Source organism: Somniosus microcephalus, chromosome 21 (genome assembly GCF_052327205.1).
Source record: "Somniosus microcephalus isolate GS21.2 chromosome 21, FLI_Smic_1.0, whole genome shotgun sequence".
Lineage (NCBI taxonomy): Eukaryota > Metazoa > Chordata > Chondrichthyes > Squaliformes > Somniosidae > Somniosus > Somniosus microcephalus.
The window spans coordinates 71873016-71900381 of NC_141007.1; the positions used below are offsets into that span (position 1 = coordinate 71873016).

General features: G+C 48.2%; 1 protein-coding gene across 3 annotated transcripts in view; it reads right to left on the reverse strand.

The window, feature by feature from the left end:
- Positions 1-27366, reverse strand: part of LOC147102949 (protein kinase C alpha type) — a 502947-nt gene that overhangs the window by 176169 nt on the left and 299412 nt on the right. For all 3 annotated transcript variants that reach the window (XM_085963926.1, XM_085963925.1, XM_085963927.1), the window contains exons 4-5: positions 26199-26310; positions 24160-24291 (exon numbers count right to left, since the gene is read on the reverse strand). In XM_085963926.1, the coding sequence (XP_085820052.1) occupies positions 24160-24291; positions 26199-26310 (244 nt within the window). The remainder of the gene's footprint in view (positions 1-24159; positions 24292-26198; positions 26311-27366) is intronic.

Sequence of the window (27366 nt, forward strand, 5' to 3'; positions counted from 1 at the left end):
TTTCAGCACTGATTGTCATCCAGTGTTCATCACTGCTTCGACGGTTACGAAATTAATTTAAAAAAAAGAAATAAAAGTTTTGAACAGAAGTGATGGTGTTGGTTGATTCGATGTGGAGTCAGTTCTCAGACTGAATTCAGTGACTCTCAGCGACTGCTCACAGAGATATTTGATGAATCAACAACTTTGTAATCCATGGGCAGCAGCTTTTCAGTGACGTGGCTCGTATACGTGCAAAGTACTTCTCATCGGGCAGCGTGCGAGGCCAGAGAAGATGGCAGCCATCTTCAGTCTTACTATTCCTATGACAGTTTTCTTGACATTTAAATCGAGTGCGGAGGCTAGGAGATTGCACAGAGACTCTACAAGTGCCTTCAGGCTGTAGCAAGTCAGCAGAGAGTGCTGTGAGTTTGGGTAAGTGTGAGAGTTCTTTAATTGTTATTTCTATTTAAATCATTCTTGATAAGATTACTTAAGCAGTTTAAGTAAAGGGGAAAAGTTAAATATTTGTGATTCTGTTGGTTTAAGAAGAGTAAAACAAGGTTACACTGCAGTAGGAGTAAATTGGCACAGCAGGCAGTGGAAACCAGTTTTCTAACCAATCAGCAGGGGTGACTCATTTGGCTGTAAACAAACAAACAGTATAAAAAGACCAGTCCTAGTGCGAGTCAGCAGAGAGTGCTGTGAGTTTGGGTAAGTGTGAGTTAGGGTAAGTGGGGTGTTAGGTGCTCTTTTCAAACTTTAACTCTGTGGGTTGTAGTTAATAAGGCCTTTCTGGTGCAGAGTGACTGTTGGTAAACCATTTAACTGGTGTAATTAGAGGGATTGATTTAATTTAAATCCAATTAATTAAAGGGGATACTAGCATCTAAAATCGGGCAGAGGGTGTCCATAACTAACAATAAAAAATGTAATTAATTACATAGAATGGAGCAGGTGATGTGTTACTGTTGCGAGATGTGGGAGCCGGTGGACCCCATTGAGGCTCACGGTGATTACGTCTGTGACAAGTGTCTGCTGCTACAGGAACTCCAGCTCCGTGTTGATGAGCTGGAGTCTGAGCTTCAGACAGTGCGACACATCAGGGAGGGGGAGAAGTACCTGGACTCTGTGTATCAGGAGGTGGTCACACCTATGAAGTTAATTAATTCAGATGTAGCCCATGGTCAGGGACAGGACGGTGTGACTACGAGTGAGGCAGGTACGGGGATCCAGGAGGTAGAGCTGGAGGAGCCGCAGCCCTTGCTCTTGTCCAACAGGTTCGAGGTTCTTACTCCCTGTGGGGACAGGAGCAGGGACTGCAGGGAGGATGAGCAACCTGGCCACAGCACCGTGGAACGGGGGGCCATTCAAGAGGGGGAGTAAATAGAAATGTTGTAGTGGTGGGGGATAGTATTATTAGGGGGATAGATAGAGTTCTCTGCAGCCGAGAGCGAGAGTCCCGAAGGCTGTGTTGCCTACCCGGTGCCAGGGTTAAGGACATCTCCTCTGGGCTGGAAAGAAACTTGCAGTGGGAGGGGGTGGATCCAGTTGTCGTGGTCCATGTTGGTACAAATGACGTAGATAGGACTAGGAAGCCGGTTCTGGTAAAGGAGTATGAGCAGCTAGGGGTCAAATTAAAAAACAGAACCTCAAGGGTAATAATCTCTGGATTATTACCTGAGCCACGAGCGAATTTGGCTAGGACAAATAAAATTAGAGAGTTAAATGCGTGGCTCAAAGACTGGTGTGGGAGAAATGGGTTTTGCTTCCTGGGACACTGGCACCAGTACTGGGGCAGGAGGGAGCTGTTCCGTTGGGACGGGCTTCACTTGGCCAGTGCTGGGACTAGAGTCCTGGCGGATCATATAACTAGGGCTGTAGAGAGGGCTTTAAACTAACCAGTGGGGGGGAGGTTCCTACAGAGCAAATAATAAAAATGACAACAGAGAAGGTCATAGACTTAGGTAGCAGTGGGGAAATTAAAAACCAGAGCGTGTCAGGAAGGGGCAGAAGGTATGGAGTAAAAGGTAAAGTAATAAAAAGGTCAAAAGCAGGAACTAAGTGTCACAAAACATATTTGAAAGTTCTCTATCTGAATGCACGTAGCATTCGTAACAAAATAGACGAGTTAATGGCACAAATAACTACATATGGGTATGATCTTGTGGCCATTACAGAAACATGGCTGCAGGGTGACAATGCCTGGGAATTAAACATACCAGGTTATTTAACGATCAGGAAGGACAGGCAGGAAGGAAGGGGAGGTGGGGTGGCTATGTTAATAAAGGAAGGAATCACTGTAATACAGAGAAATGATATTGGGTCAAAAGATCAGGATAATGAAACAGTTTGGGTGGAGATAGGGAATAATAAGGGGAAAAAAACACTAGTGGGCATAGTCTATAGGCCTCCGAACAGTTGCAACTCTGTTGGACGGAGTATCAATCAGGAAATAGTTGAGGCTTGTAATAAGGGAACATCTATAATTATGGGGGATTTTAACTATCATATTAATTGGACAAATCAAATTGGGCAGGGCTGCCTTGAGGATGAGTTCATTGAGTGTATTAGGGATGGGTTTCTTGAGCAGTATGTAACTGAACCGACCAGGGGGCAAGCAACCTTAGATCTGGTCCTGTGTAACGAGACAGGATTAATTAAAAATGTCCGAGTAAAGGATCCCCTTGGAATGAGTGACCATAACATGGTTGAATTCCATATTCAATTAGAGGGTGAGAAGGTTGGATCTCAAACAAGCGTGCTAAGCTTGAATAAAGGAGACTATGAAGGTACGAGAGCGGAATTGAGTAGAGTGGATTGGGAAAATAGATTAAAGGGTAAGACGATACATGATCAGTGGTGTACATTTAAAGAGTTATTTTATAACTTCCAAAAAATATATATTCCACTGAGAAGAAAAGGGTGTAAAAGAAAAGACAGCCATCCGTGGCTAAGTAAAGAAATTAAGGATAGTATTCGACTAAAAACAAGGGCATATAAGGTAGCCAAATCTAGTGGGAGGATAGAGGATTGGGAAAACTTTAAAAGACAGCAAAAAATAACAAAAAGATTGATTAAGAAAGGGAAGATAGATTATGAAAGTAAATTAGCAAAAAATATAAAAACAGATAGTAAGAGTTTTTATAGTTATATAAAAAGAAAAAGGGTGGCTAAAGTAAATGTTGGTCCCTTAGAGGATGAGACCGGGAAATTAATGGTGGGAAATATGGAGATGGCAAAAACACTGAATTAATATTTTATATCAGTCTTTACAGTAGAAGACACTAAGAATATCCCAACACTGGACAAACAGGGGGCTGTAGGGGGGGAGGAGCTAAACACAATCAAAATCACTAAGGAAGTGGTACTCGGTAAAATAATGGGACTCAAGGCGGATAAATCACCTGGACCTGATGGCTTACATCCTAGGGTCTTGAGGGAAGTGGCGGTAGGGATTGTGGATGCATTAGTAATAATTTTCCAAAACTCCCTGGACTCAGCAAAGGTCCCGGCAGACTGGAAAACTGCTAATGTAACACCCTTATTTAAAAAGGGCAGTAGACAGAAGGCTGGAAACTATAGACCGGTTAGCCTAACATCTGTGGTAGGTAAAATTTTGGAGTCCATTATTAAGGAGACAGTAACAGGACATTTGGATAATCATAATTTAATAGGACAAAGTCAGCATGGTTTTATGAAGGGGAAGTCATGTTTGACAAATTTGCTGGAGTTCTTTGAGGAAGTAACATATAGGGTGGATAAAGGGGAACCAGTGGACGTAGTGTATTTAGACTTCCAAAAGGCATTTGACAAGGTGCCACACAAAAGATTATTGCTTAAGATAAAAAATCACGGGATTGGGGGTAATATTCTGGCATGGATAGAGGATTGGCTATCTAACAGAAGGCAGAGAGTTGGGATAAATGGTTCATTCTCGGACTGGCAATCAGTAACTAGTGGTGTTCCACAGGGGTCAGTGCTGGGTCCCCAACTCTTTACAATCTATATTAATGATTTGGAGGAGGGGACCGAGTGTAACATATCAAAGTTTGCAGATGATACTAAGATGGGAGGGAAAGTAGTGAGTGAGGAGGACATAAAAAACCTGCAAGGGGACATAGACAGGCTAAGTAAGTGGGCAGAGATTTGGCAGATGGAATACAATACTGGAAAGTGTGAGGTTATGCACTTTGGCAGGAAAAATCACAGAGCAAGTTATTATCTTAATGGCACGAAACTGGAAAGTTCTGTAGTACAAAGGGATCTGGGGGTCCTGGTGCACAAAACTCAAAGTTAGTATGCAGGTGCAGCAAGTGATCAGGAAGGCCAATGGAATGTTGGCTTTTATTGCTAGGGGGATAGAATATAAAAACAGGGAGGTATTGTTGCAGTTGTACAAGGTATTGGTGAGACCGCACCTGGAATACTGCATACAGTTTTGGTGTCCATACTTAAGAAAAGACATACTTGCTCTCGAGTCAGTACAAAGAAGGTTCACTCGGTTAATCCCGGGGATGAGGGGATGGACATATGAGGAGAGGTTGAGTAGATTGGGACTCTACTCATTGGAGTTCAGAAGAATGAGAGGCGATCTTATTGAAACATATAAGATTGTGAAGGGGTTGGATCGGGTGGATGCGGGGAGGATGTTCCCGATGATGGGTGAAACTAGAACTAGGGGGCATAGTCTTAGAATAAGGGGCTGCTCTTTCAAAACTGAGATGAGGAGGAACTACTTCACTCAGAGGGTGGTAGGTCCATGGAATATGCTGCCCCAAAAAGCTGTAGAAGCTACATTACATAAATTTAAAACAGAAATAGACAGTTTCCTCGAAGTAAAGGGAATTAAGGGTTACGGGGAGCGGGCAGGAATTTGGACATGAGTCTAGGTTCGGATCGGACATGGCCCTGTGGGTTGCGGAGCGGGCCCAGGGGCCGTGTAGCCTGATCCTGCTCCTATTTCGTGTGTCTAATTCTGTTAGATTCAGGAGATGGTTCTGTGATAGTAGATTGGCGGTTAGGATCAGATCAGCCATGATCTTATTAAATGGCGGTGCAGGCTCGAGGGGCCGATTGGCCTACTCCTGTTCCTATTTCTTATGTTCTTATTTACAGTGTGGGATTGGGGTTGACCGAGGGACGATACACACACGTCGAGTATCCATCGCCGAGTGTGTGTGCCCAGAGTTTCTAGTCCCTTCCTTGGGAGGAAAGAAAGAAAGTCTTGCATTTCTATCGCACCTTTCATGAGCTCAGGATGTCGCAAGGCACTTTACAGCCAGTGAAGTACTTTTTTTTAAAGTGTAGTCACTGTTGTAATGCAAGAAATGCGGCAGCCAAATTATGCACAGCAAGATCCCATAAACAGCAACGTGATAATGACCAGATCACCTGTTTTTAGGTTATGGTTGAGGTTTAAATATTGGCCAGGACACCGGGGAGAAGTCCCCTGCTTGTCTTCAAAATAGTGCCATGGAATCTTTTACGGTGGGAAACATGGAGATGGTAAAAACGCTGAACAATTATTTTGTATCAGTCTTTACGGTAAAGGACACTAAGAATATCCCAACACTGGACAAACAGGGGGCTCTGGGGGGGGGAGGAGCTAAATACGATTAAAATCACTAAGGAAGTGGTACTTGGTAAAATAATGGGACTCAAGGCGGATAAATCCCCTGGACCTGATGGCTTACATCCTAGGGTCTTGAGGGAAGTGGCGGTAGGGATTGTGGATGCATTGGTAATGATTTTCCAAAACTCCCTGGACTCAGCAAAGGTCCCGGCAGATTGGAAAACTGCTAATGTAACACCCTTATTTAAAAAGGGTAGTAGGCAGAAGGCTGGGATCTATAGACCTGTTAGCCTAACATCTGTGGTTGGTAAAATTTTAGAGTCCATTATTAAGGAGACAGTAACGGGACATTTGGATAAACATAATTTAATAGGACAAACTCAGCATGGTTTCATGAAGGGGAAGTCATGTTTGACAAATTTGCTTGAGTTCTTTGAGGAAGTAACATACAGGGTGGATAAAGGGGAACCAGTGGACGTAGTGTATTTAGACTTCCAAAAGGCATTTGACAAGGTGCCACACAAAAGATTATTGCTCAAGATAAAAAATCACGGGATTGGGGGTAATATTCTGGCGTGGGTGGAGGATTGGCTCTCTTAACAGAAAGCAGAGAGTTGGGATAAATGGTTCATTCTCAGACTGGCAATCAGTAACCAATGGTGTTCCGCAGGGGTCAGTGCTGGGTCCCCAACTCTTTACAATCTATATTAATGATTTGGAGGAGGGGACCGAGTGTAGCATATCAAAGTTTGCAGATGATACAAAGATGGGAAGGAAAGTAGTGAGTGAGGAGGACATAAAAAACCTGCAAAGGGACATAGACAGGCTAAGTAAGTGGGCAGAGATTTGGCAGATGGAATACAATACTGGAAAGTGTGAGGTTATGCACTTTGGCAGGAAAAATCACAGAGCAAGTTATTATCTTAATGGCAAGAAACTGGAAAGTTCTGTAGTACAAAGGGATCTGGGGGTCCTGGTGCACGAAACTCAAAAAGTTAGTATGCAGGTGCAGCAAGTGATCAGGAAGGCCAATGGAATGTTGGCTTTTATTGCTAGGGGGATAGAATATAAAAACAGGGAGGTATTGTTGCAGTTGTACAAGGTATTAGTGAGACCGCACCTGGAATACTGCATACAGTTTTGGTGTCCATACTTAAGAAAAGACATACTTGCTCTCGAGTCAGTACAAAGAAGGTTCACTCGGTTAATCCCGGGGATGAGGGGGTGGACATATGAGGAGAGGTTGAGTAGATTGGGACTCTACTCATTGGAGTTCAGAAGAATGAGAGGCGATCTTATTGAAACATATAAGATTGTGAAGGGGTTGGATCGGGTGGATGCGGGGAGGATGTTCCCGATGATGGGTGAAACTAGAACTAGGGGGCATAGTCTTAGAATAAGGGGCTGCTCTTTCAAAACTGAGATGAGGAGAAACTTCTTCACTCAGAGGGTAGTAGGTCTGTGGAATTTGGTGCCCCACAAAGCTGTGGAAGCTATATCATTAAATAAATTTAAAACAGAAATAGACAGTTTCCTAGAAGTAAAGGGAATTAGGGGTTACGGGGAGCGGGCAGGAAATTGGACATGAGTCTATGTTCGGATCGGTCATGGCCCTGTGGGTAACGGAGCGGGCCCAGGGGCCGTGTAGCCTGGTTCTGCTCCTACTTCTTTTGTTCTAATTATGTGTTAGATTTCAGGAGATGGTTCTATTCCTGTTCCTGGCTGGGATGGAGATCACCTTTTACAGAAGGTAAGTACTGTAGAAAATATAGGGACAGTGATCTCCTGGACGAGTTTCGATTGCCTAGATGGGTCGGAGAGGAATTTCCCAGATTTTTTTTCTCCCAAATTGGCCATTGGGTTTTTTACCTGGTTTTTCGCCTCTCCCAGGAGATCACATGGGTTCGGGAGGGATGTAGAGTGATAGTAGATTGGCGGTTAGGATCAGATCAGCCATGATCTTATTGAATGGTGGAGCAGGCTCGAGGGGCCGATTGGCCTACTCCTGCTCCTTATGTTCTTATGTTCACCTGGGAGTGCAGGTGGGGGCCTCGGTTTAACATTTCACCTGAAAGACTGCACCTCCGACAGTGCAGCACTCCCTCTGGAGTGGGACCTGAACCCACAACCTTCTGACTTAGAGGCAAGAGTGCTACCCACTGAGCCATGACTGATAGTACAAAGGAATTAGTTCTCGGTCGCAAGTGACGAGTTTCGATGGATTCTTGTTGGATCCAAGGTTGACAGATTTTCTCTCTCTGAGCCCTTGTTTTGCGAGATTAGTCTTGTCTTCACGTTGCTGTGTTTTGTCTTGCGCCTTCTGACACACACATGCACTTGCTGTCACTAGGTTAGCTGCTAGTTGCTACGGGCGTTGCCAAGGGAACACTGTGGCACAGAGCACAGGTACTGTTAGCTCATGCGGGGGTGGATGGGTGGAGGAGGGCAGGGGTCAGATGAATGAATGCTAATGTGGTGCGGGTTTGTTTATATAGTGGAGGTAGTGCCAGTCTGACACGATTTCCCCTCCCTATGTCGGTGACATTTCTCAGACAGTCGGTGGTTATCAATACTGATCGGTGCTTAGCAGGAAGCAGGAATTTAAACAACAACTACAGCCCGGCCATTTACTGATTCTAGTTAAACAAATCATAATTCCATGTACCCTTGTTCAGTTCCACAATACAATTACTTCAATCAATTATGTCGTTTCATGCTAAACAGAAACAATCTACCTGCTGCTACCTGTCTGCTTCTTTCAAGGAAAGAAACCAGCAATTAACTCTTACGCAATGATTCCACCAGCAAACACACCTACCCCTCCCCTCCCTTTGAAGGAACTGTTCCCTCTGTGACACCCTGCTTTACTCCATCACCCCTACCACCTGCTCTCCTTCCCCATGCAAACAGCTGAACTGCACTTTTCTCCTAAATGGCTAACTGTAGTACAGTGTTCTTTTAATTTTCAAATCCCTCCATGGCATCACTGCTTCCCATCTCTGTAACCTCCTCCAACCCTACAACCAAGATCTCTGCGTTCCTGCAATTCTGGACCCCGATTTTCATCATCCTTAAACCCCCTCCGCTTCTCCACCTTGCTCTCCTCCTTTAATACCCTCCTTATATCCCACCTCCATGATCACGCTTTGGTCAACCCACAGAGTCTCACATCGAAATCGACTTCCCTTAACACCCAACCGTAGGATTGTCTTGTAAATTGTCCTACCAACAGCAGGTGTAAAATGCCAGGTGCTCAGTGTTCTTGTGTCACTGCCAAATACTCTGGAACTCACCTAGCAATTGGGCGGGATTCAGGAGCACAGACAGTGTATTTGCTTAATATAAACACAGATTATCAGTGCTTCAGTCTTGTAAAACACTGTTAAAACCCAGACCGAGTCTGAAGTTTACATTGCAACCAATGCTTTCGGTTTATCAACAACAACTTGCATTTATATAGTGCCTTTAGCGTAGTAAAACATCCCAAGGCGATGCACAGGAACGTTATCAAACAGTATTTGACACTGAGCCACATAAGGAGATATTAGGACAGGTGGTCAAAGATGTAGGCCTAGATTTTCAGTATGGACAGTTTTGGGGCGCTAACCTTAGCGCCCGCCCGAAGTTAGCGCCCGCCCCAAAGTAGCGCCCCGTTGCCGGAAATTCAGTGGCTTCGCCCTAAGAGGTTGGTGGAGCGCTAAAAGAGGCGTTCCACTACTATCTTTAGGAGCTAAGCCGGCGGTGCAGAGCGCAACACCCGAGCTTGGGCGCAGCGCACGGCAGACACTCTGGTGCCAGTGAGCTCTTAAAGGGGAAGGGTGCATGTGTTTTTTTTTCAAAGGCAGAGTCTGGGGGGGGAAACATGATGAAGAAGAAGACGAGGAGGAGGAGGAGGAGGAGGAGGAGGAGGAGGAGATAAATACACCGTTCACAACAACACACTGGATCCTTCCACACAACACATGCAGACTGCCTTTTATAGTGCAGGAGGAGTGCCCTTTAATTTGCGCTCCCCAGGGTGTGTTGCGTTCCATTTTACAAACGCTCTGGACGCCAGCCGCACAATGGGGCGGTCCGACTGAATTTTGGATTCGGGGCGGCCAAAGGGCGTTGCACGAGGATGTGACGTCATTTTCTGCGCGCGCATCCGGGCGGCCGCTAAACTTTGCGCCGGCGCTAACGGGCAACTTAATTTGGGGCGGGGCGCAAACTGCGCTGCGCCCGGGCGCTACACGCATAGCGCCCGAAAATCACTTCTCTTAAGGCGCTAACTGCTGGCGCAAGCAACTGAAAATCTAGCCCGTAGGTTTTAAGGAGCGTCTTAAAGGAGAGAAAGTTGAGCGAGGTGGAGCGGTTTATGATGGGAATTCCAGAGCTTAGGGCCCAGGCAGCTGAAGGCACAACCGCCAATGGTGGAACGATGGAAATCACTCCTGATTTTAAGATACAGTTTGAAGGCGGCCACTCGGCTCATCTATCTAGAAACCAACTCCAATTCCCCAATCATAACATCCAAATGTTTCCTAAATGATCTCAAGGCTTTTATCTCCAATCGTCTGCCCAAAGTCCATTCCACGTGCTGGCCACTATGTGTGTGAAGAACCCGACACCAGCCTTTAATTTGCCTTTCGGTAGTTTGACTCTGATTCCCTTGTTCTATGCTCACAGTTTAAACTGAGGTACTGTGATCACAGCTCCAGTTTTTAATTGCCTCAAAGGAAAAATCAGAAGTCTGGAGGCCGGCCAGGAGAGCACTGGAAAAGTTCTGAAGGTGACACAAGCACAGATGAGGTTCCAGCAGCAGATGGGCTGAGGCAGGAGCGAGGCGGGTGAAAGTAAGCAGCCTTTGTGATGGAATGGATGTGAAGTCAGAAGCTCAGTTCTGGGTTGAAGAGGATGCCGAGGTTGCGAAGAGTCTGGTCTAGCCTCAGACAGTGGCCAGGGAGGGGGATGGAATCGGCAGTGAGAGAACCGAGTTTGTGGCAAGGGCCGAAGACAATGGCTTCAGTCTTCCCAATGTTTAACTGGAAGAAATTGCGGTTCATCCAGGACTGGATATTGAAGAAGCAGTCTGCCAACACACACAGTGGAGGGGTGAAGAGAGGTGATGGAGAGGTAGAGCTGAGTGCCGTCAACATACATTTGTAGCTAACCTAATATAGCCCATGATGTTGTGAAGGGGCAACATATAGATGAAGAAGATGCGGGGGACACAGATAGATCCTTGGGGAACTCCAGAGGTGACGGGGCGAGAGCTGGAAGAGAAGCCATTGGTGGCGATTCTCAAGCTACACTCGGATACGTTAAGAGTGGAATCAGGCGAGCCCAGTCCCACTGAGCTGGACAACAAAGGAGAGGTGGTGGATGAAGAATGGTGTGGTTGACAGGGTCAAAAGCTGTAGAGAGGTTGAGGATGATGAGGAGGGAAAACGCACCATGGTCACAGTCACAGAGAATGTTATTTGAATCTTTGGTTAGGACTGTCTTGATGCTGTGGGAGGATCGGAAACCTCTCACTGTGTCCTTTTGTATTCTACCTTCCATCTGAACAGGCAGGAAGGGCTCCAGGTTAGCATCTCAACCGAAAGATGACATCTCCAACAGTGCAGCACTCCCTGCGTTGAAGTGCCAGCCTAGATTATGTGCTCAAATCTGGAGTGGGGCTCGAACCCACAACCTTCAGACTCGAGAGTGCCACCAACTGAGTCAAGCTGACACCACAGCGGGATACAAAACCTCAAAGTCACAGCCTGAATTACTCCAGGACACAGCTGCATAAGCTCACAGGAGTCAATCCCTAAGAAGAGAATTAAAAAGCAATCAAACATAAAGCTGACAGCAAAACTCACGGGCGACAATGTGTCAGCCTCACAAATGGAACAAGGACATTGACCTACTCGGGGTAAAGTCACAAGGTTCTGCTCCCAATCTCCAGCTACCTTAGACACAAGCCTAGGTCTGAGGCAGCGTCATAGCCTCAATTTTATGACCGGCTTGCCAAACTCTGCATCAGCTTTACAAGGTGTCAGCCGTGGCTCAGTGCGCAGCACTCTCGCCTCCGAGTCAGGAGGTTGTGGGTTCAAGTCCCACTCCAGAGATGAGCACAAAATCTAAGCTGACATTCCAGTGCAGTACTGAGGGAGCGCTGCACTGTTGGAGGTGCCATCTTTCGGATGAGACGTTAAACTGAGGTCCTGTCTGACCTCGCAGGTGGATATAAAAGATCCCATGGCACTATTTGAAGACGGGCAGGGGAGTTTTCCTGGGTAATATTTATCCCTCAACCAACACCGCTAAAAAAAATGATATGGTCATTTATCTCAGTGTTTTTGTGGGACTTTGCTGTCTACAAATTGGCTGCCGCATTTTCTAAGTTACAACAGTCACTACACTTCAAAAGTACTTTGTTGGCTGTAAATGATGTCCTGAGGTCGTAAAAGGCGCCACATAAAGGAAAGTCCTTTCTTTCAGAAACTGATCTGGGTACTGTGGGTGTCTTCTCCGTACTCTGTGGGATCAGGTCGCCCGCCGCCACGGCCAATCGTCGCATCCAGACCTGAAGAGTGAATGCTGGAGTGGAACCTGGGGCTTTCCTAGTCTTGTGTGGCTCATTGCCAAAGCAGGCCCTGCATTTACATACCAAACCATCAGAACGGCTTAATGTTGGCATTGGTAAACTCTATCAGCAAGAGAATAGATTGCAGCTGTTAGTTCATTATGAGTTTGCAACAGTTAGGGATACTGGAGGAAGTTAGTGCTGAAACTGGTGATGGGGGAGGAGCACATGACAAAAGTATAATTTTACTTTGATATTTGCCAGAGACCTTTAATAGTACAAGTTTATTTTATTACCTTATCTGTTACGGCTGGATTTAGATCTTGAAAGGAGAACAAGTGGCTTTTTACTTGTGCCAATTTTTTTTAAACGCCTTAATGTAAGCGTTTAATGGTGTGCCATGTGAAAGTTAGTGTACTAACATGGCCCTTTGTTGCCATAAAACTGTCAAGAGTGACCATGGGGGAATTTGAAACAGGCATAGCCTTTACAATCTGGTTTAATCGCAAGTATTCCCGCGTGCAGCGTTAACCTTTCACACTCTTTGAACTCTGCGGGTTGAATGCGTGAATTAGCATTGCCACTGCGGAGGACCGAGTGGGAATCCGAGAGCGCACCACATGATTTCCCGCTGCGCGGAGGGAGGGGTGCACTGGCCTCAGTGCCTAGAGTTACAATATGCACTTCAACAGCAACAACAACTTGTATTTATATAGCGCCTTTAACGTAGTAAGACGTTCCATGGCGTTTCACAGGAGCGTTACCAAACAAACTGTGACACCGAGCCACATAAGGAAATATTAGGACAGGGGACCAAAAGCTTGTTCAAAGATGTAGGTTTTAAGGAGCGTCTTAAAGGAGAGAGGCGGAGGGGTTTAGGGAGGGAATTCCAGAGCTTAGGGCCCAGGCAGCTGAAGCAAATCGGTGATGCGCAAGAGACCAGAATTGGAGGAGCGCAGAGATCTTGGAGAGTTGTAGGGCAGGAGGAGGTTACAGAGATAGGGAGGGGCGAGGCCATGGAGGGATTTGAAAATAAGGATGAGAATTTTTAAATCGAGGGGGGGAGAAATTCAGTATCGCCCCATTCGGGGCGCTAACTTTTGAAAGCTGGGAAACTTAGCGCCTGGTGCTAATGATTCCCAGCTTTTGCAAAATTCGGTGTTTGCGCTCCAGGAAGGAAGTGGAGCACTAAATCAAGCGCTCCACTTCCTTCCTGGAGCGCTAAAGGACACAGGCGGGGCGGTAGTGGTGCAGCGCTGCACAATGTCCCGTGCAGCGCTACCGCGATCCGAGGCTCCTTCCCTCCCTTAAAGGGAAGGGCCATTGCCGCAGGCTCTGCATTGGGACCAGTTAGCTGGTCCCTGACGGCAGCCACGATCTGGCCTGATCAGCCCCATCCACTCCAGCAAAGTGCCGGGCTGATCGATCGCAGCCCAGGAGGAATCGAAAAAAATCAATTGCAATGTTGTTAAAATTTTTCCCCTACCCGTGCCAACATCCCCTTTTATTTGCACCTCCAAAGCTCCCGGCCTCCCGAATAACGCCTCCTGCAGCTGTCGGTGTTGTTGCCCGGCAATGCTGCAGGGGGCGGAACTGTAGTTCGGGTCTGGGGCGCTACCAGGGCGATGCGCACGGCAATGACGTTATGATCTCTGGATGCAGGAAATCGTGGCGCTAGTGGTTACCGCAAACCTCCACATCAATTTTGCGGGCGTCGGTACTAATGCCACGCCCGGTCACAAAGCCTGTACCCCCCCTTTAGCACCCCCCGGAGGCGCTAAGGTACCGAATTTCTCCTCCGAGGTGTTGCTCAACAGACGCAGGAGGTTATCTAGCTCACCCCTCCGACAGATTCCCTCCATCACTGCATCGAACTGCGGCTTGAATGATTCCAAACCTTTTGCCTTCAATAACCTGCCAAGTATTGATCATTCTTTGTATCCTGAATTTGTCTTTTATCAATTTATAATCACTTCTGCAGTATTGGGTTAATTTAAAGTAGTGCTCTGGATTAATACCCCCTACAATCCTCTGCAAAGTCCCGTCTTGCCTCTATTCGGGGCTGAAGAGTCTGAGTTTTTCTAGCCTATCCTCTGAAGTCAGTCCTGGGACACTGGGGCTCTGCATCTGACCCTTCTGTCTCCCAGTGTCTCTGACCAGGAAGAGGCAGCTTCAGTACGACTTCCTCACACATCAGCCGTGGCTCAGTGGGTAGCACTGTCGCCTCTGATCAGAAGGTCGTGAGTTCAAGCCCCACTCCAGAGACATGAGCACATAATCTAGGCTGACACTCCAGTGCAGTGCAGGAGTGCTGCACTGTCGGAGGTGCCGTCTTTCGGATGAGACGTTAAATGGAGGCCTCGTCTCCTCTCAGGTGGACGTAAAAAATCCCATGGCACTATTTCGAAGAAGAGCTGGAGAGTTCTCCCCGGTGTCTTGGCCAATATTTATCCCTCAATCAACATAACAAAAACAGATTATCTGGTCATTATCACATTGCTATTTGTGGGAAATTGGCTGCTGTGTTTCCCACATTACATCAGTGACTACACTTCAAAACTACTCCATTGGCTGTAAAGCGCTTTGGGATGTCCGGTGGTTGTGAAAGGCGCTATAGAAATGCAAGTCTTTCTTTTTCTTTCACAGCTCATCTGGCAATGCAGCAAGAGTCCAAATCAACACATCAGTGCAGACTAAACACAACTATTGGACGACACACCCAGATAGCACTCTCGCCTCTGAGTCAGAAGGTTGTGGGTTCAAGTCCCACTCCAGAGATTTGAGTGCATAATCTAGGCTGACACATAGTTTGAATTGATTGGGTCTGATCAGAGTGCCAAATCAGTACAAACTCGCACTATCTAGCCAGCTTCCCACCTAATCACAGAGAACGTGCTCAGTACCCAGTTTGCACCTTCTCAGCATTCCACTGTTCTGCCCTCTGGTTTTCCAGATCCTGCCGTGCTGTTTTGACTCTCTCTCCAGCCTGCGCTCTCCTCATTGACTGCATTTTAACGCCCTAATCCACAACAGCATCAGCTGCTGACAGTTAATTCCAGTTAAGAACTTCAATTTCAACTCCCTGATCTGTTAAAACCTTTTTCAATTTCCACCTCGCTGGCCGGTCACAGTTGGTATTATTGGCACCGCGCGGCATGGGACTGAAGCTTATAGACCAGGAAGGGTCCCAGGTCCAAAACCCTGGGCTGTGGCGACTTTGCTGATTTCAGTGAGGGTGGTGGGGATTGATGGGGGGGCGGGGGGGGCGGTGTGGAAGGGGTGTAGAGGCCTCAGTGTGTTTGGGCGAGGGGAGGGAGTAAAGTTACTCAGCCAGTTCCATTCTGCAATGACCCCTGCAGCTGCACGTGTGTGCACAGTGGGTGAGGATAGGATCGGGCTGGGATGTGATGCCCTCCATGAAGGAATAGCCTGTTGACACTCACTGCCTGGCTCAATGAAATAATTTGTTTAAATGGCCACTTAGGTCCGGTGCCAGAGGGTGACTGGTGACCCCCAGCACCTCCAGGAGAGGAGAGAAAAAAACCTCTTGAGAGGAGAAGCTTTAGAAATAGACAGAAGACAAGATATTTCATTTAACAATGTAAAATAGAACAACCCATGCACATGGCAGAGGGAAAAACCCAATGGTGACGTTTCTGATCTATTTACATATTCAATCCCATTTCAGAACTTGTGCTTTCTACTTGTATGGACTTCCTTCAGCTCATTAGATCTGCAACACACGCTCAGCGCTGAAACTGCTCCAAGGCGTTAATTTCACAGCCATTAATTTCACGCCTAAGGTTCTAAACATTAAATTAGATGCAATTAAAATCTTGCAGAGCCCATCCTCTACAGTCATTGTCAATTTAGCTTCATCCCTTAGAGCGGACACCAATCCTACCTTGCTCCCTCTCTTCCCCGCTCCTTCCACCCCTCCCTCAATCTCTCCCTCATTCCCTCTCCCCCTCCCTCCCCCCTCTATCCCTCGTTCCCCTCCCGCCCTCCCTTCCCTCCATCCCTCCTTCCCCTCCCTCACTCTCTCCCTCTATCCTTCCCCCTCTGTCCCTCGTTCCCCTCAATCCCTCCTTACCTCCCTCATTCCCTCCATCCCTTCCCTCCCTCTATCCTTCCCCCCTCTATCCCTCGTTCCCCTCCCTCCCTCGATCCCTCCTTCCCTCCCTCATTCCTTCCATTCCTTCCCTCTCTCTATCCTTCCCCCTCCCTTCCCTCCCTCTATCCTTCCCTCCCCTCCCTCCCTCCTATTCAATTGGCTGTGCCTGGGGTAGCACCTGCTATAACAGAAAGGCAACTGCAAAAGTGCCCCCTCACATTGAGGAGGCACCACTGATATAATTAACCATAATATCTGTGGTAAACCACTGCTAACTCTGTACATGTCTGTGTGGTAAACCACTGTTAACTCTGTACAGGTCCGGGCATGTCTCCGCCCCTGGCTCCACCCCTAAGCCCGGGTATAAAGGTGACTCACCACCCTTCCCCCGGGAGCTCTTAGGATGGATCCACTAGCAGAGGCATGCTCCAGTTCTTAGTCAATAAAAGCCTACTTCGTATAAGTTCAACTCGTAGTCTTTGGTGTTGTTGATACTGCATCAATTTTATTGACTAAATTTTCGACATGGAGCAAATCTTGAAGCCAGAACGTTTAGACCTGGATCCTCAAGCAGCAGATGCAGCCAATAACTTTGAACACTGGCTGAGCTGTTTCGAAGCCTTCCTGGAGGCCTCCAGCACTACCGTCACTACAGATGACGCGAAACGGCTTGTCTTGAACTCACGGGTGAGCCACCGAGTCTACTCGATCATCCGAGACGCCACAACTTACGCGGCCGCCATCGCGACGCTAAAGGAACAATATGTGAGGCCTGTTAACGAGGTCTACGCCAGACACCTCCTGACTACCCGAAAACAGCGCCCCGGGGAATCGGGCGCCGAATATTTACTGGCACTGAGAGTCCTCAGCCGGGCCTGTAATTGCAAAGCGGTGATGGCCAAGGAATGCACGGAAGACCTGATCCGAGACGCCTACATAGCCGGCATCAGGTCCAACTATACTCGGCAGAGGCTGCTGGAACAGAGGGGGCTCGACCTGCAGAAGACGGTGGCACTCGCTAACTCGTTAGACGTGGCCCTCCAGAACATGGACGCCTACCCCCCTGACCGGATGGCCACGTGGATGTCACGGGAGCAGCCATCTTGGGACCCGGTAAGGCCACAAGCCGCCAGCAGCCCAACTACAGCTGCAATGACCAGAGGCCAGAAATGCTACTTCTGCGGCCAGGCCAAGCACCCCAGACAGCAATGCCCAGCAAAGGACGCGACCTGCTCCAAATGCGGCAAGAAAGGCCACTACGCGAGAGTGTGCAGGGCGAAATCGACCCCCAATTCCAGCAGCGCCGCGTGTGAACCGTGCAGGCCGCCATTTTGGACCCCACCAACCACGTGTGAGCCGTGCGGGCTGCCATTTTGGGCACCACCAGCCGCGGGGGAGCCGCCATCTTGGACACCATTTCGGGACCAGGCCCCCGGCGCGGGCGAATACTACAGCGACCCACCGACCTCGACGATGGCCTCCATCACCCTGGACCAATCTAGGCCCCATCAACTAGCCAGGTCCATGATGAACGTAAAGGTAAATGGCCATGCCACAAATTGCCTTTTCGACTGCGGAAGCACGGAGAGCTTCATCCACCCCGACACGGTGCGACGCTACTCCCTATCGGTTATGCCCACACGCCACCAGGTCTTTATGGCCTCAAAGTCCCATACGGCGGACGTCGGTGGCTACTGTGTAGCGACTCTGACAGTGAACGGCGTGGAGTACAGAGATTTTAAACTCCTTGTCCTGCCACAGCTCTGCGCTCCCGTACTGCTAGGATTAGACTTCCAGTGCCATCTGGAGAGCGTCACGATGGCATATGGCGGGCCCCTGCCCCCACTTACAGTCTGCAGCCGGCAGAATTTAAACACGGCGCCGCGCAAAGTATGCAGCCTGTCCACCCCGAAGGTCAAACCCCCCCCGTTGTTCGCTAACCTCGCCAAAGACTGCAAGCCAATTGCTACTAAAAGCAGGCGGTACAGTGCCGGGGATAGGAGCTTTATTAAATCAGAAGTAGAAAGACTCCTGAGGGAAGGGATTATCGAGGGCAGCACCAGCCCATGGCGAGCCCAAGTGGTGGTAGTGAAGACCGGTGAAAAACAGCGCCTGGTTATTGATTACAGCCAGACGATCAATCGATACACGCAATTAGACGCATACCCACTTCCCCGCATATCTGACATGGTCAACCAGATAGTACAATACCGGGTATTCTCGACGATTGATCTGAAGTCGGCATACCACCAGCTCCCCATCAGGCCTGAGGACCGCCAGTACATGGCCTTCGAGGCTGACGGTCGCCTCTACCACTTCCTCCGAGTCCCCTTTGGCGTCACCAACGGGGTCTCGGTCTTCCAAAGGGAGATGGACCGGATGGTTGACCAGAACGCGCTGCAGGCCACCTTCCCCTATCTAGACAACGTCACCATCTGCAGCCATGACCGGCATGACCACGACGCCAACCTAGAAAAATTCCTCCGTACGGCCCAACGGCTGAATCTGACATACAACAGAGAAAAATGTATGTTCTGCACCACGCGCCTCGCTATTCTTGGCTGCGTGGTGGAAAACGGAGTCATTGGCCCCGACCCCGACCGAATGCGCCCCCTCCTGGAACTACCCCTCCCCCACTGCCTAAAAGCCCTGAAGAGATGCCTAGGGTTCTTCTCTTACTACGCCCAGTGGGTGCCCAACTATGCGGACAAAGCCCGGCCCCTCATCAAGTGAACCTCCTTCCCCCTGACGGCAGAGGCCCGTGCGGCCTTCACCCTCATAAAAGAGGACAATGCGAAGGCCACAATGCATGCAGTGGATGAGTCCATCCCTTTCCAAGTGGAGAGCGATGCATCCGACTTCGCCCTAGCCGCAACCCTTAACCAGGCGGGGAGACCCGTGGCCTTCTTTTCACGGACCCTCCAGGGCCCCGAAATTCGACACTCCTCAGTCGAGAAGGAGGCCCAGGCGATAGTGGAGCCTGTACGGCACTGGAGGCATTACCTGGCCGGTAAACGTTTCACCCTGCTCACTGACCAATGGTCAGTAGCATTTATGTTTAACAACAGACAAAGGGGGAAAATCAAAAATGATAAGATATTGCGGTGGAGGATCGAGTTATCCACCTACAACTACGATATCTTATACCGGCCCGGGAAACTTAATGAGCCCCCAGACGCCCTATCCCGTGGGACATGTGCCAACGCACAAGTCGATAGGCTACGGACCCTCCACAATGATCTCTGCCACCCGGGGGGTCACCAGGTTCTTCCATTTTATTAAAGCTCGCAACCTGCCTTATTCCATCGAGGAGGTCAGGACCATGACCAGGAACTGCCAGGTCTGCGCCGAATGCAAACCGCATTTTTATAGGCCAGACAGGGCACACTTGATTAAAGCCACCCGCCCCTTCGAACGTCTCAGCGTCGATTTCAAGGGGCCCCTTCCCTCCTCTGACCGCAACACGTACTTCCTCAATATTATTGACGAGTACTCCCGTTTCCCCTTCGCCATCCCCTGCCCGGACATGACCAGCGCCACAGTCATCAGGTGCCTCAACGACCTGTTCGCCATATTTGGCTTCCCCAATTACATCCACAGCGACAGGGGCTCGTCGTTCATGAGCGACGAGCTGCGCCAGTACCTGCTCGAGAAGGGCATAGCCACGAGCAGGACTACCAGCTACAACCCCCGGGGTAACGGACAGGTAGAGAGGGAGAACGCAACGGTGTGGAAGACCGCCATGCTTGCCCTAAAATCCAAGGGCCTCCCAATCTCCCGCTGGCAAGATGTCCTCCCCGATGCACTCCACTCCATACGATCACTGCTCTGTACTGCCACAAACGCCACCCCTCACGAGAAGGTGTTCGTCTTCCCCAGGAAATCCACCTCGGGGACATCACTACCGCCATGGCTGACGTCTCCGGGACCCGTCCTGCTCAGGAAACACGTGAGGAGCCATAAGACGGACCCCCTGGTCGAAAAGGTTCACCTCCTCCACGCCAACCCACAGTACGCCTACGTGGCGTATCCTGACGGGCGGGAGGACACAGTCTCAATTCGAGACCTTGCACCCTCAGGTACCACCCGAAACACCATCGATCACCATCCACTACCTCCACCCACCACCACTACCCACGACGCACCACCGGGGTGTCTACCACGAACTGACGACATGCCGGTGCCATCCCTACCCCGAGAGGACGACACGCCAATGCTCCGTCCCACGCGAGAAGCGGCCGCGGGCAAAGAACCGCCGCAACCGGCACCACGAAGATCATTACGGCAGACAAGACCCCCGGAGAGACTTTCGTATACGAACTTTTGAAACACTTCACCCCACCGGACTCTTTTTTAAACGAGGGGTGAATGTGGTAAACCACTGCTAACTCTGTACATGTCTGTGTGGTAAACCACTGTTAACTCTGTACAGGTCCGGGCATGTCTCCGCCCCTGGCTCCACCCCTAAGCCCGGGTATAAAGGTGACTCACCACCCTTCCCCCGGGAGCTCTTAGGATGGATCCACTAGCAGAGGCATGCTCCAGTTCTTAGTCAATAAAAGCCTACTTCGTATAAGTTCAACTCGTAGTCTTTGGTGTTGTTGATAGTGCATCAATATCTAATTAAACTGAAATAAACTCACAGTTTAAATCACATTACCCGTGTCGCTAAGACACTCTATTCCCTGCGGTGCCCACCAACGCTGAAGGCCCCAAGCGTACCCGGTGGGCTCCACGGGCACCCTCTAATCTAGGCTGACACTCCGGTGCAGTACTGAGTGAGTGCTGCACTGTCGCATGTGGCGTCTTTCGATGAGACATTAAACTGAGGCCCCGTCTGCTCTCTCAGGTCGATGTAAAAGATCCCATGACACTATTCAAAGAGCAGGGGAGTTGTCCCCGGTGCCCTGGTCAATATTTATCCCTCAATCAACATTACTAAAACAGATTATCTGGCCATTTATCTCATTGCTGTTTGTGGGAGCTTGCTGTGCGCAAATTGGCTGCTGTATTTCCCACATTACAACAGTGACTACACTCCAAAAAAGCACTTCATTGGCTGTAAAGCGCTTTGGGGCGTCCTGAGGTCGTGAAAGGGGCTATAGAAATGCAAGTCTTTCTTTCTCTCGAAGTTCATCTGGGCACAGACTAACCTTCTCCAGGCAGCCAGAGTGACAACCCCTCCCTCCGCCCCTCTGCCCCCCCACCCCACCAGTGCCACCCGGAAAACTGTATCCTAACTCCATCCACCTGCTTTGGCTCTATGTCCCTTAATACCCTTGTCTAGCAAAAATCTACCTATTTCAGATTTAAAATTATAAATTGAGCTAGCATCTACTGCTTTTTGTGGGAGAGAGTTCCACACTTCTACCACCCTGTGTGTAAAGAAGTGTTTCCTAACTTCTCTCCTGAATGGCCTGGCTCTGATTTTAAGGTTATATCCTCTTGTCCTAGACTCCCCCACCAGCGGGAAATGTTTCTCTCTGTCTACCCTATCAATTCCTTTCAAAATCCTAAAAACCTCAATCAAATCTCCCGTTAACCTTCTATATTCCAGCGAATACAAGCCTAGTTTATGTAATGTCTCCTCAAAATCGAACCCCTGGAGCCCTGGCCACATTCTGGTGAATCGCACTGCTCTCCTTCCAAGGCCAATATATCCTTTCTAAGGTGTGATCCCCAGAACTGTACAAATCTGGTCTAACCAGGGATTTGTATAGCTGTAGCAAAACTTCCCCCCCTTTATATTCTAGCCTATTAATTATAAAGGCTATCATTCCATTAGCCTTTTTGATTAATTTTTGCACATGACTACTACATTTTAGTAATCTGTGTACATGGACCCCTAAATCTCTTTGGACCTCCAACTGTTCCTAGCTTTTCACCATTTAAATAATACTCTGATCTATCATTCCTGGTCCAAAATGGATGACCTCACACTTACCTGCATTGAAATCTATCTGCCACAGATTCGCCCACTCACTTAATCTATCAATGTCTCTTTGTAATTTTATGCTCCCGTCTACACTACTTACTATACCATCAATCTTTGTGTCATCAGCAAACTTAGGATATATGGCTCTCTACTGAACGAGGTGTAGAACAGTATCTCGCAGAGGTCACACGTTGGAGTCAATTTCTGTCTGGCTTAGTTAAACCGTACAATCTACACTCCACTGCTTCACCTTCAGTAAACGCTACTCCTCACACTTGGGCTCTTCAGTCCCACCTGGTTCCCACCAGACAATCCTTTCAATATTAAAACTCACATCATGCATCAAATAACTACAAATAGTAACTATTCTGATGAAAGCGATGAGGCGAGAGGAGATTTTTTAAAATTTTAATCCAGTGAATTGTTGGGGCAGTGGAAGCAGATTCAATAATAACTTTCAAAAGGGAATTGGATAAATTCTTGAAGGGGAAAAACTTTGCAGGGCTATGGGGAAAGAGCATGGGAGTAGGACTAATTGGACAGCTCGTTCAAAGAGCTGGCACAGGCACAGTGGGCTGAATGGCCTCCTTCTGTGCTGTATGATTCTATGAAAGGTCATCGACCTGAAACGTTAAATCTGTTTCTCCCATCACAGGTGCTGCCTGAACTGCTGAGTGTTTCCAGCATTTTCTGCTTTTTTAATTACAAATAATAACTCCACGTACTTTGAAGGCGTGATAAAGTGATGATACAGTGAATGGGCACATATTTAGGTGCCGAGCCCGCTACACATTGAGTGAGACTCACCGCTGATGAAATCACGTCCACCAGAAGCAAGTCCACCCATCTCCATAAAGACCCTTTTCAACACAAACCCTGCTGTAAGTCAGTAATCACCTGAAGGGCTGCCGTCCATGCGAAAAATACACCGTATTCAGAAATCCAAGAAGAAAGCAAAATGTTACAGTCAAACCACAATGGATTTCGCATCGGCCCAATTTTTAAAAATCTGTATGTTATGATAATGGAGGACGGGGAGTTTTTCTGCACTGGTTGAATCCAGTTTGGTAAAGGAACAAAATAAGAAAATGAGAAAAGCAGCATCCAGAGCTGCCACAGTGCGCACTCGAAAGTCTCTGTCCCATTTCCTCAATGGTTTCTACGCCACTATTTGGAAGGCCTGCTCATAATGTCAGTTGAGGTGTGTACTTTTGGCAGTATAAGGATTGCTGCAATATGGTACAGGTAGACTATCCTTTATCCGAACTTCCGAAAACCTCTAAAAACCGAAAGTTTTTTCGTTCAGCGTAAGTCGTGCGCACGACGCCCCCACCGACCCCGACTCCCCCGCCGACCCCCCGCCCCCGCCGACCCCCACCCCCGACAAATTTCCCAGTCTTAGAAAATACCTTCTGAAATCCGAAATTTTCCGAAAACTGAAACACGGCTGGTCCCGAGGTTTTCGGATAAAGGATAGTCTACCTGTAGTATGTTGCCATACTTTTTGTAATTAAAAAAAGGTCACACGATTTACTCTCTCATGCGGTGTAAAGCAGAACTATAACTCAAGAGGCACTTAAGAGGCAGCTAGGTAAGTACATGAGGATGAGGAATAGAAGGATGTGCTGATAGGGTGAGATGAAGTGGGGTGGGAGGAGGCTCGTGAGGAGCTTAAATTCCATCATAGGCCAGCTGGGCTGAATGGCCTGTTTCTGTGCTGTAAATTCTATGTGATACTGAGTATAGAAATTTCATAGAACTGAAACTTCAATGGAGAATGGCCACTTGGGGTCTGGGGGATACTGAGTAGTAGCCACCAGGCAGGCCTGAGGTTCAGGCCCTGGTCTGTGCTGAATCTACAGGTGCTGGGTTGCAACAATCGGCCTCCCTAGGCTAGGGGGCAGTTTCATTTCAGAGGTGGTTTTGTACTTTGATCCAGCTAACCTGGGACCTTCTCTGAAGCGCTGCTGGTTCCCATACAGATGTAGTGAGGAGCTTACCTGTGACATGGAGCAGGTTGTCACTGGCGACATCCACTTTCAGGAATATCCTGCCCCTCCTTTCCGTGTGGTCCGTTCCACACATGCTGGGCACATTTATGACACATTTCTTGTGTACGTTCAGGTCGCAGGCTGTGGAGCAGAAAGTTACCTGCATTTCAGAAATGGTCATTCCAAACCTACAACTTTCACCACACCAAAATATTCAAGGGGTCTTCAGAAAAACAATCTTCTGTGTTTGTGGGAAGGGAAGAGGGAAACAGGAAGGGAAGAGGGAAACAGGAAGGGACAGGGAATAGGAATTACATTTTCATCGAAAATGAACATGTAACTCCCCCAGTAAATGGACTGCGAGTGTGGAACTGAGCCTTAGAGACCAGGACGGTTCCGATTCCTGTCCCCAGACTGGGCTGAATTCGCTGATCTCATTGCTAGAATTGGCCCATTCGCTTCATGGGCTGGGGGTGCTGGTTGGGGAAGAGGAGAAACCGACCAAGGTTACATCTGCTGATCGCTAGCCAATGACTCCTGCTTAAAGGTGCACATGCGGACATCAAATCAGGATCAGGATGTGATGGCCTTCATAGCCAAATAGGCTGTTGACACTCACTGGCCATTTGAGGACGGTACTGGGGGAGGTGACTGGCAACTGTGGAAATGGCACGGGTCAGTCCCTCAGAAGGAGGGCAGGAAAAAAGCTTCTGGAATGAGTCCTGCTCCAAATGGACTTGTACGTTTACACCTACTGTCAGACTAAACGAGTGAAACTAATGAAGGGAAAGAAACATCAACCCTGCCGCTCCTTTCAAGTGTGGTGTTGATGGTTTGAATCTCAGCACTGCCGACTCTGAGCTGCAGTAATGAGCTGCTTATCCTGGGTATATAAATATATATATACTTTTAATAACTTGATGTGATCCAAGCCGCAAATTGCATTCCTGCAAAAGTTCAGGCTAACATCGGATCTAATTTACTGAGATTTTACATTGAGGAATCACATCAAGGAGACTGACAAGTGAAAGGCATTTGCGGACTGGGTTATCAGGCACCTGGGTCTGTTTTAACACAAGCAGCTTTGGTGCATTTCCCCTTCAACATCACATTAATGGAAATCCTGACATTACGCTCCACTAATGTGCGTCAGTCTGGGCCCTGCCATTAACAACTCGATGGTTTTCATCTAAATTCTATTAATTTATAAGACTTCATTGGCTGAGCTGCGGCTCAATTAAATGTACATTTCGGCACTGAGACATTTACCTTCATGTCGCAAGAACGTAAATTATGAAAGGGAAACAACATTCTCCGATTCAGTTCCTGGTCTTCAGAGGAAGTGCACAGCAGATCGCCACACTTCCAGCCACCGTCTCAGCCGGCGCTAGGGGTATGTGTGTGTAATACTGAGAAGGGTGTGTGTGTGTGTGTGATCGCTGTTCTTCACAAAGACAGTTGGAAATTGGTGAAAGTCACGGGTAGTGAGTGATGAAAACATGCACGAGTGTAAACCAGCCCGGATATCTGAATCACGAGGACTACATTTCTTTCTATAATAAAACAACACTTTCCATCACGTCCATCATCAAATAACAATTGTATTCATTTTGAGTAAACTGTCATGGTGATGTATGAAATTAGCGTACTGTGACTTGAATAATTATACACACCCACCAGCACAACAGTACATTCTGTCCTTCCAAACTTGGCTTGTGTTTGGAATTGATTTTGAGCTGTATTGGAGCAAGGGACTGATGGTCCCAGGTTTGTGTCCAAGGGAGGGAGCTGGATTAACAGAATTGCTCATGAGGTGCTCAATAGTGAAGTGTTGATGGGGAGAGACGAAGAGGGGTGGGAGGAGGCTCATGTGGAGCATAAACACCGGCATGGACCAGTTGGGATGAATGGCCTGTTTCTGTGCTAAAAGTTCTATGTAAAAGTGTTGCTTTCATTGTGATTTTTCCCCAAAGTGCCCCCATTAAACAAATTCTGTACGACTCCGCTTTCTTCTCAAGGAGTTATGTTAATACTAAGAGGAAACTCACTGTCACATTTCATCCCTTGGTGAATGAGGCCGTATAACAGTGAGCCGCAGTGATCACAGAACGTCGGGCTGCCATAAGTGTGGATTTTAAATTTGTGTTTGCTCCTCGGGTCCTAGAAATAGAAGCAGAAGAAAAAAAACAAGTTTAATTCTTCGTTTTAAAAAAAAAGTTCCTCAGTTTAACTTAATGATCCTGGTCTCGTTCACAATTTCCATCCGGTGACCCCACACCTCCGCTCTCTGCGAGTACACACAACACAGACAGTCAGAGCAAGGAGGCTGCAATCCATCTCTGGATCAGACGCTGCAAACTCAAGCTACAAAGTTACTACAGTGAGGGGAGCAGGGACATACAGTAACTCTGCCCTCTTATCAGCTGTTTCAACAGCTTTAGCTCCAATTCAGGACTTTGCAATTGACCTCTCAGAGACCCCCTCCACCTTCAGAGGGACTTTGTAGCTGGGATTGGACCATTCCCTCCAACACCTTACAGCAACGGCATCGAACCGACGTATTCACAATCAAAATCGCATCGGGTTAGCTGAACGTGCGAAAGGAAACCAGTACATTAACCAGAATTTGGCAAACTCAGAGATGCCGCCACAGAGCTGTTGTAAATGAGAATGAGGGATGCACTGGGTAGCAAACTCCCCACTCTCAATTTAACTCTCAAACATAAATTGGGTTAAAAAAAAATCACTTCAGAAGAGAATTAAGATACAGAAATAGACAGCATCTGGTCAATCCGGATCTATTCAACCCGGGTCTGGTCAATCCGGAGCTGTCAGTCCAGGTCTGGTCAGTCTGGAGTTGGTCAATCCAGAGCTGGTCAGTCCAGGTTGGGTGTGGTCAATCCGGGTCTGGTCAACCCAGGTCTGGTCAGTCTGGAGTTGGTCAATCTGGAGCTGGTCAGTCCAGGTTGGGTGTGGTCAATCCGGGTCTGGTCAATCCAGGTCTGGTCAGTCTGGAGTTGGTCAATCTGGAGCTGGTCAGTCCAGGTTGGGTGTGGTCAATCCGGGTCTGGTCAGTCTGGAGTTGGTCAGTCCAGGTTGGGTGTGGTCAATCCGGGTCTGGTCAATCCAGGTCTGGTCAGTCTGGAGTTGGTCAATCTGGAGCTGGTCAGTCCAGGTTGGGTGTGGTCAATCCGGGTCTGGTCAGTCTGGAGTTGG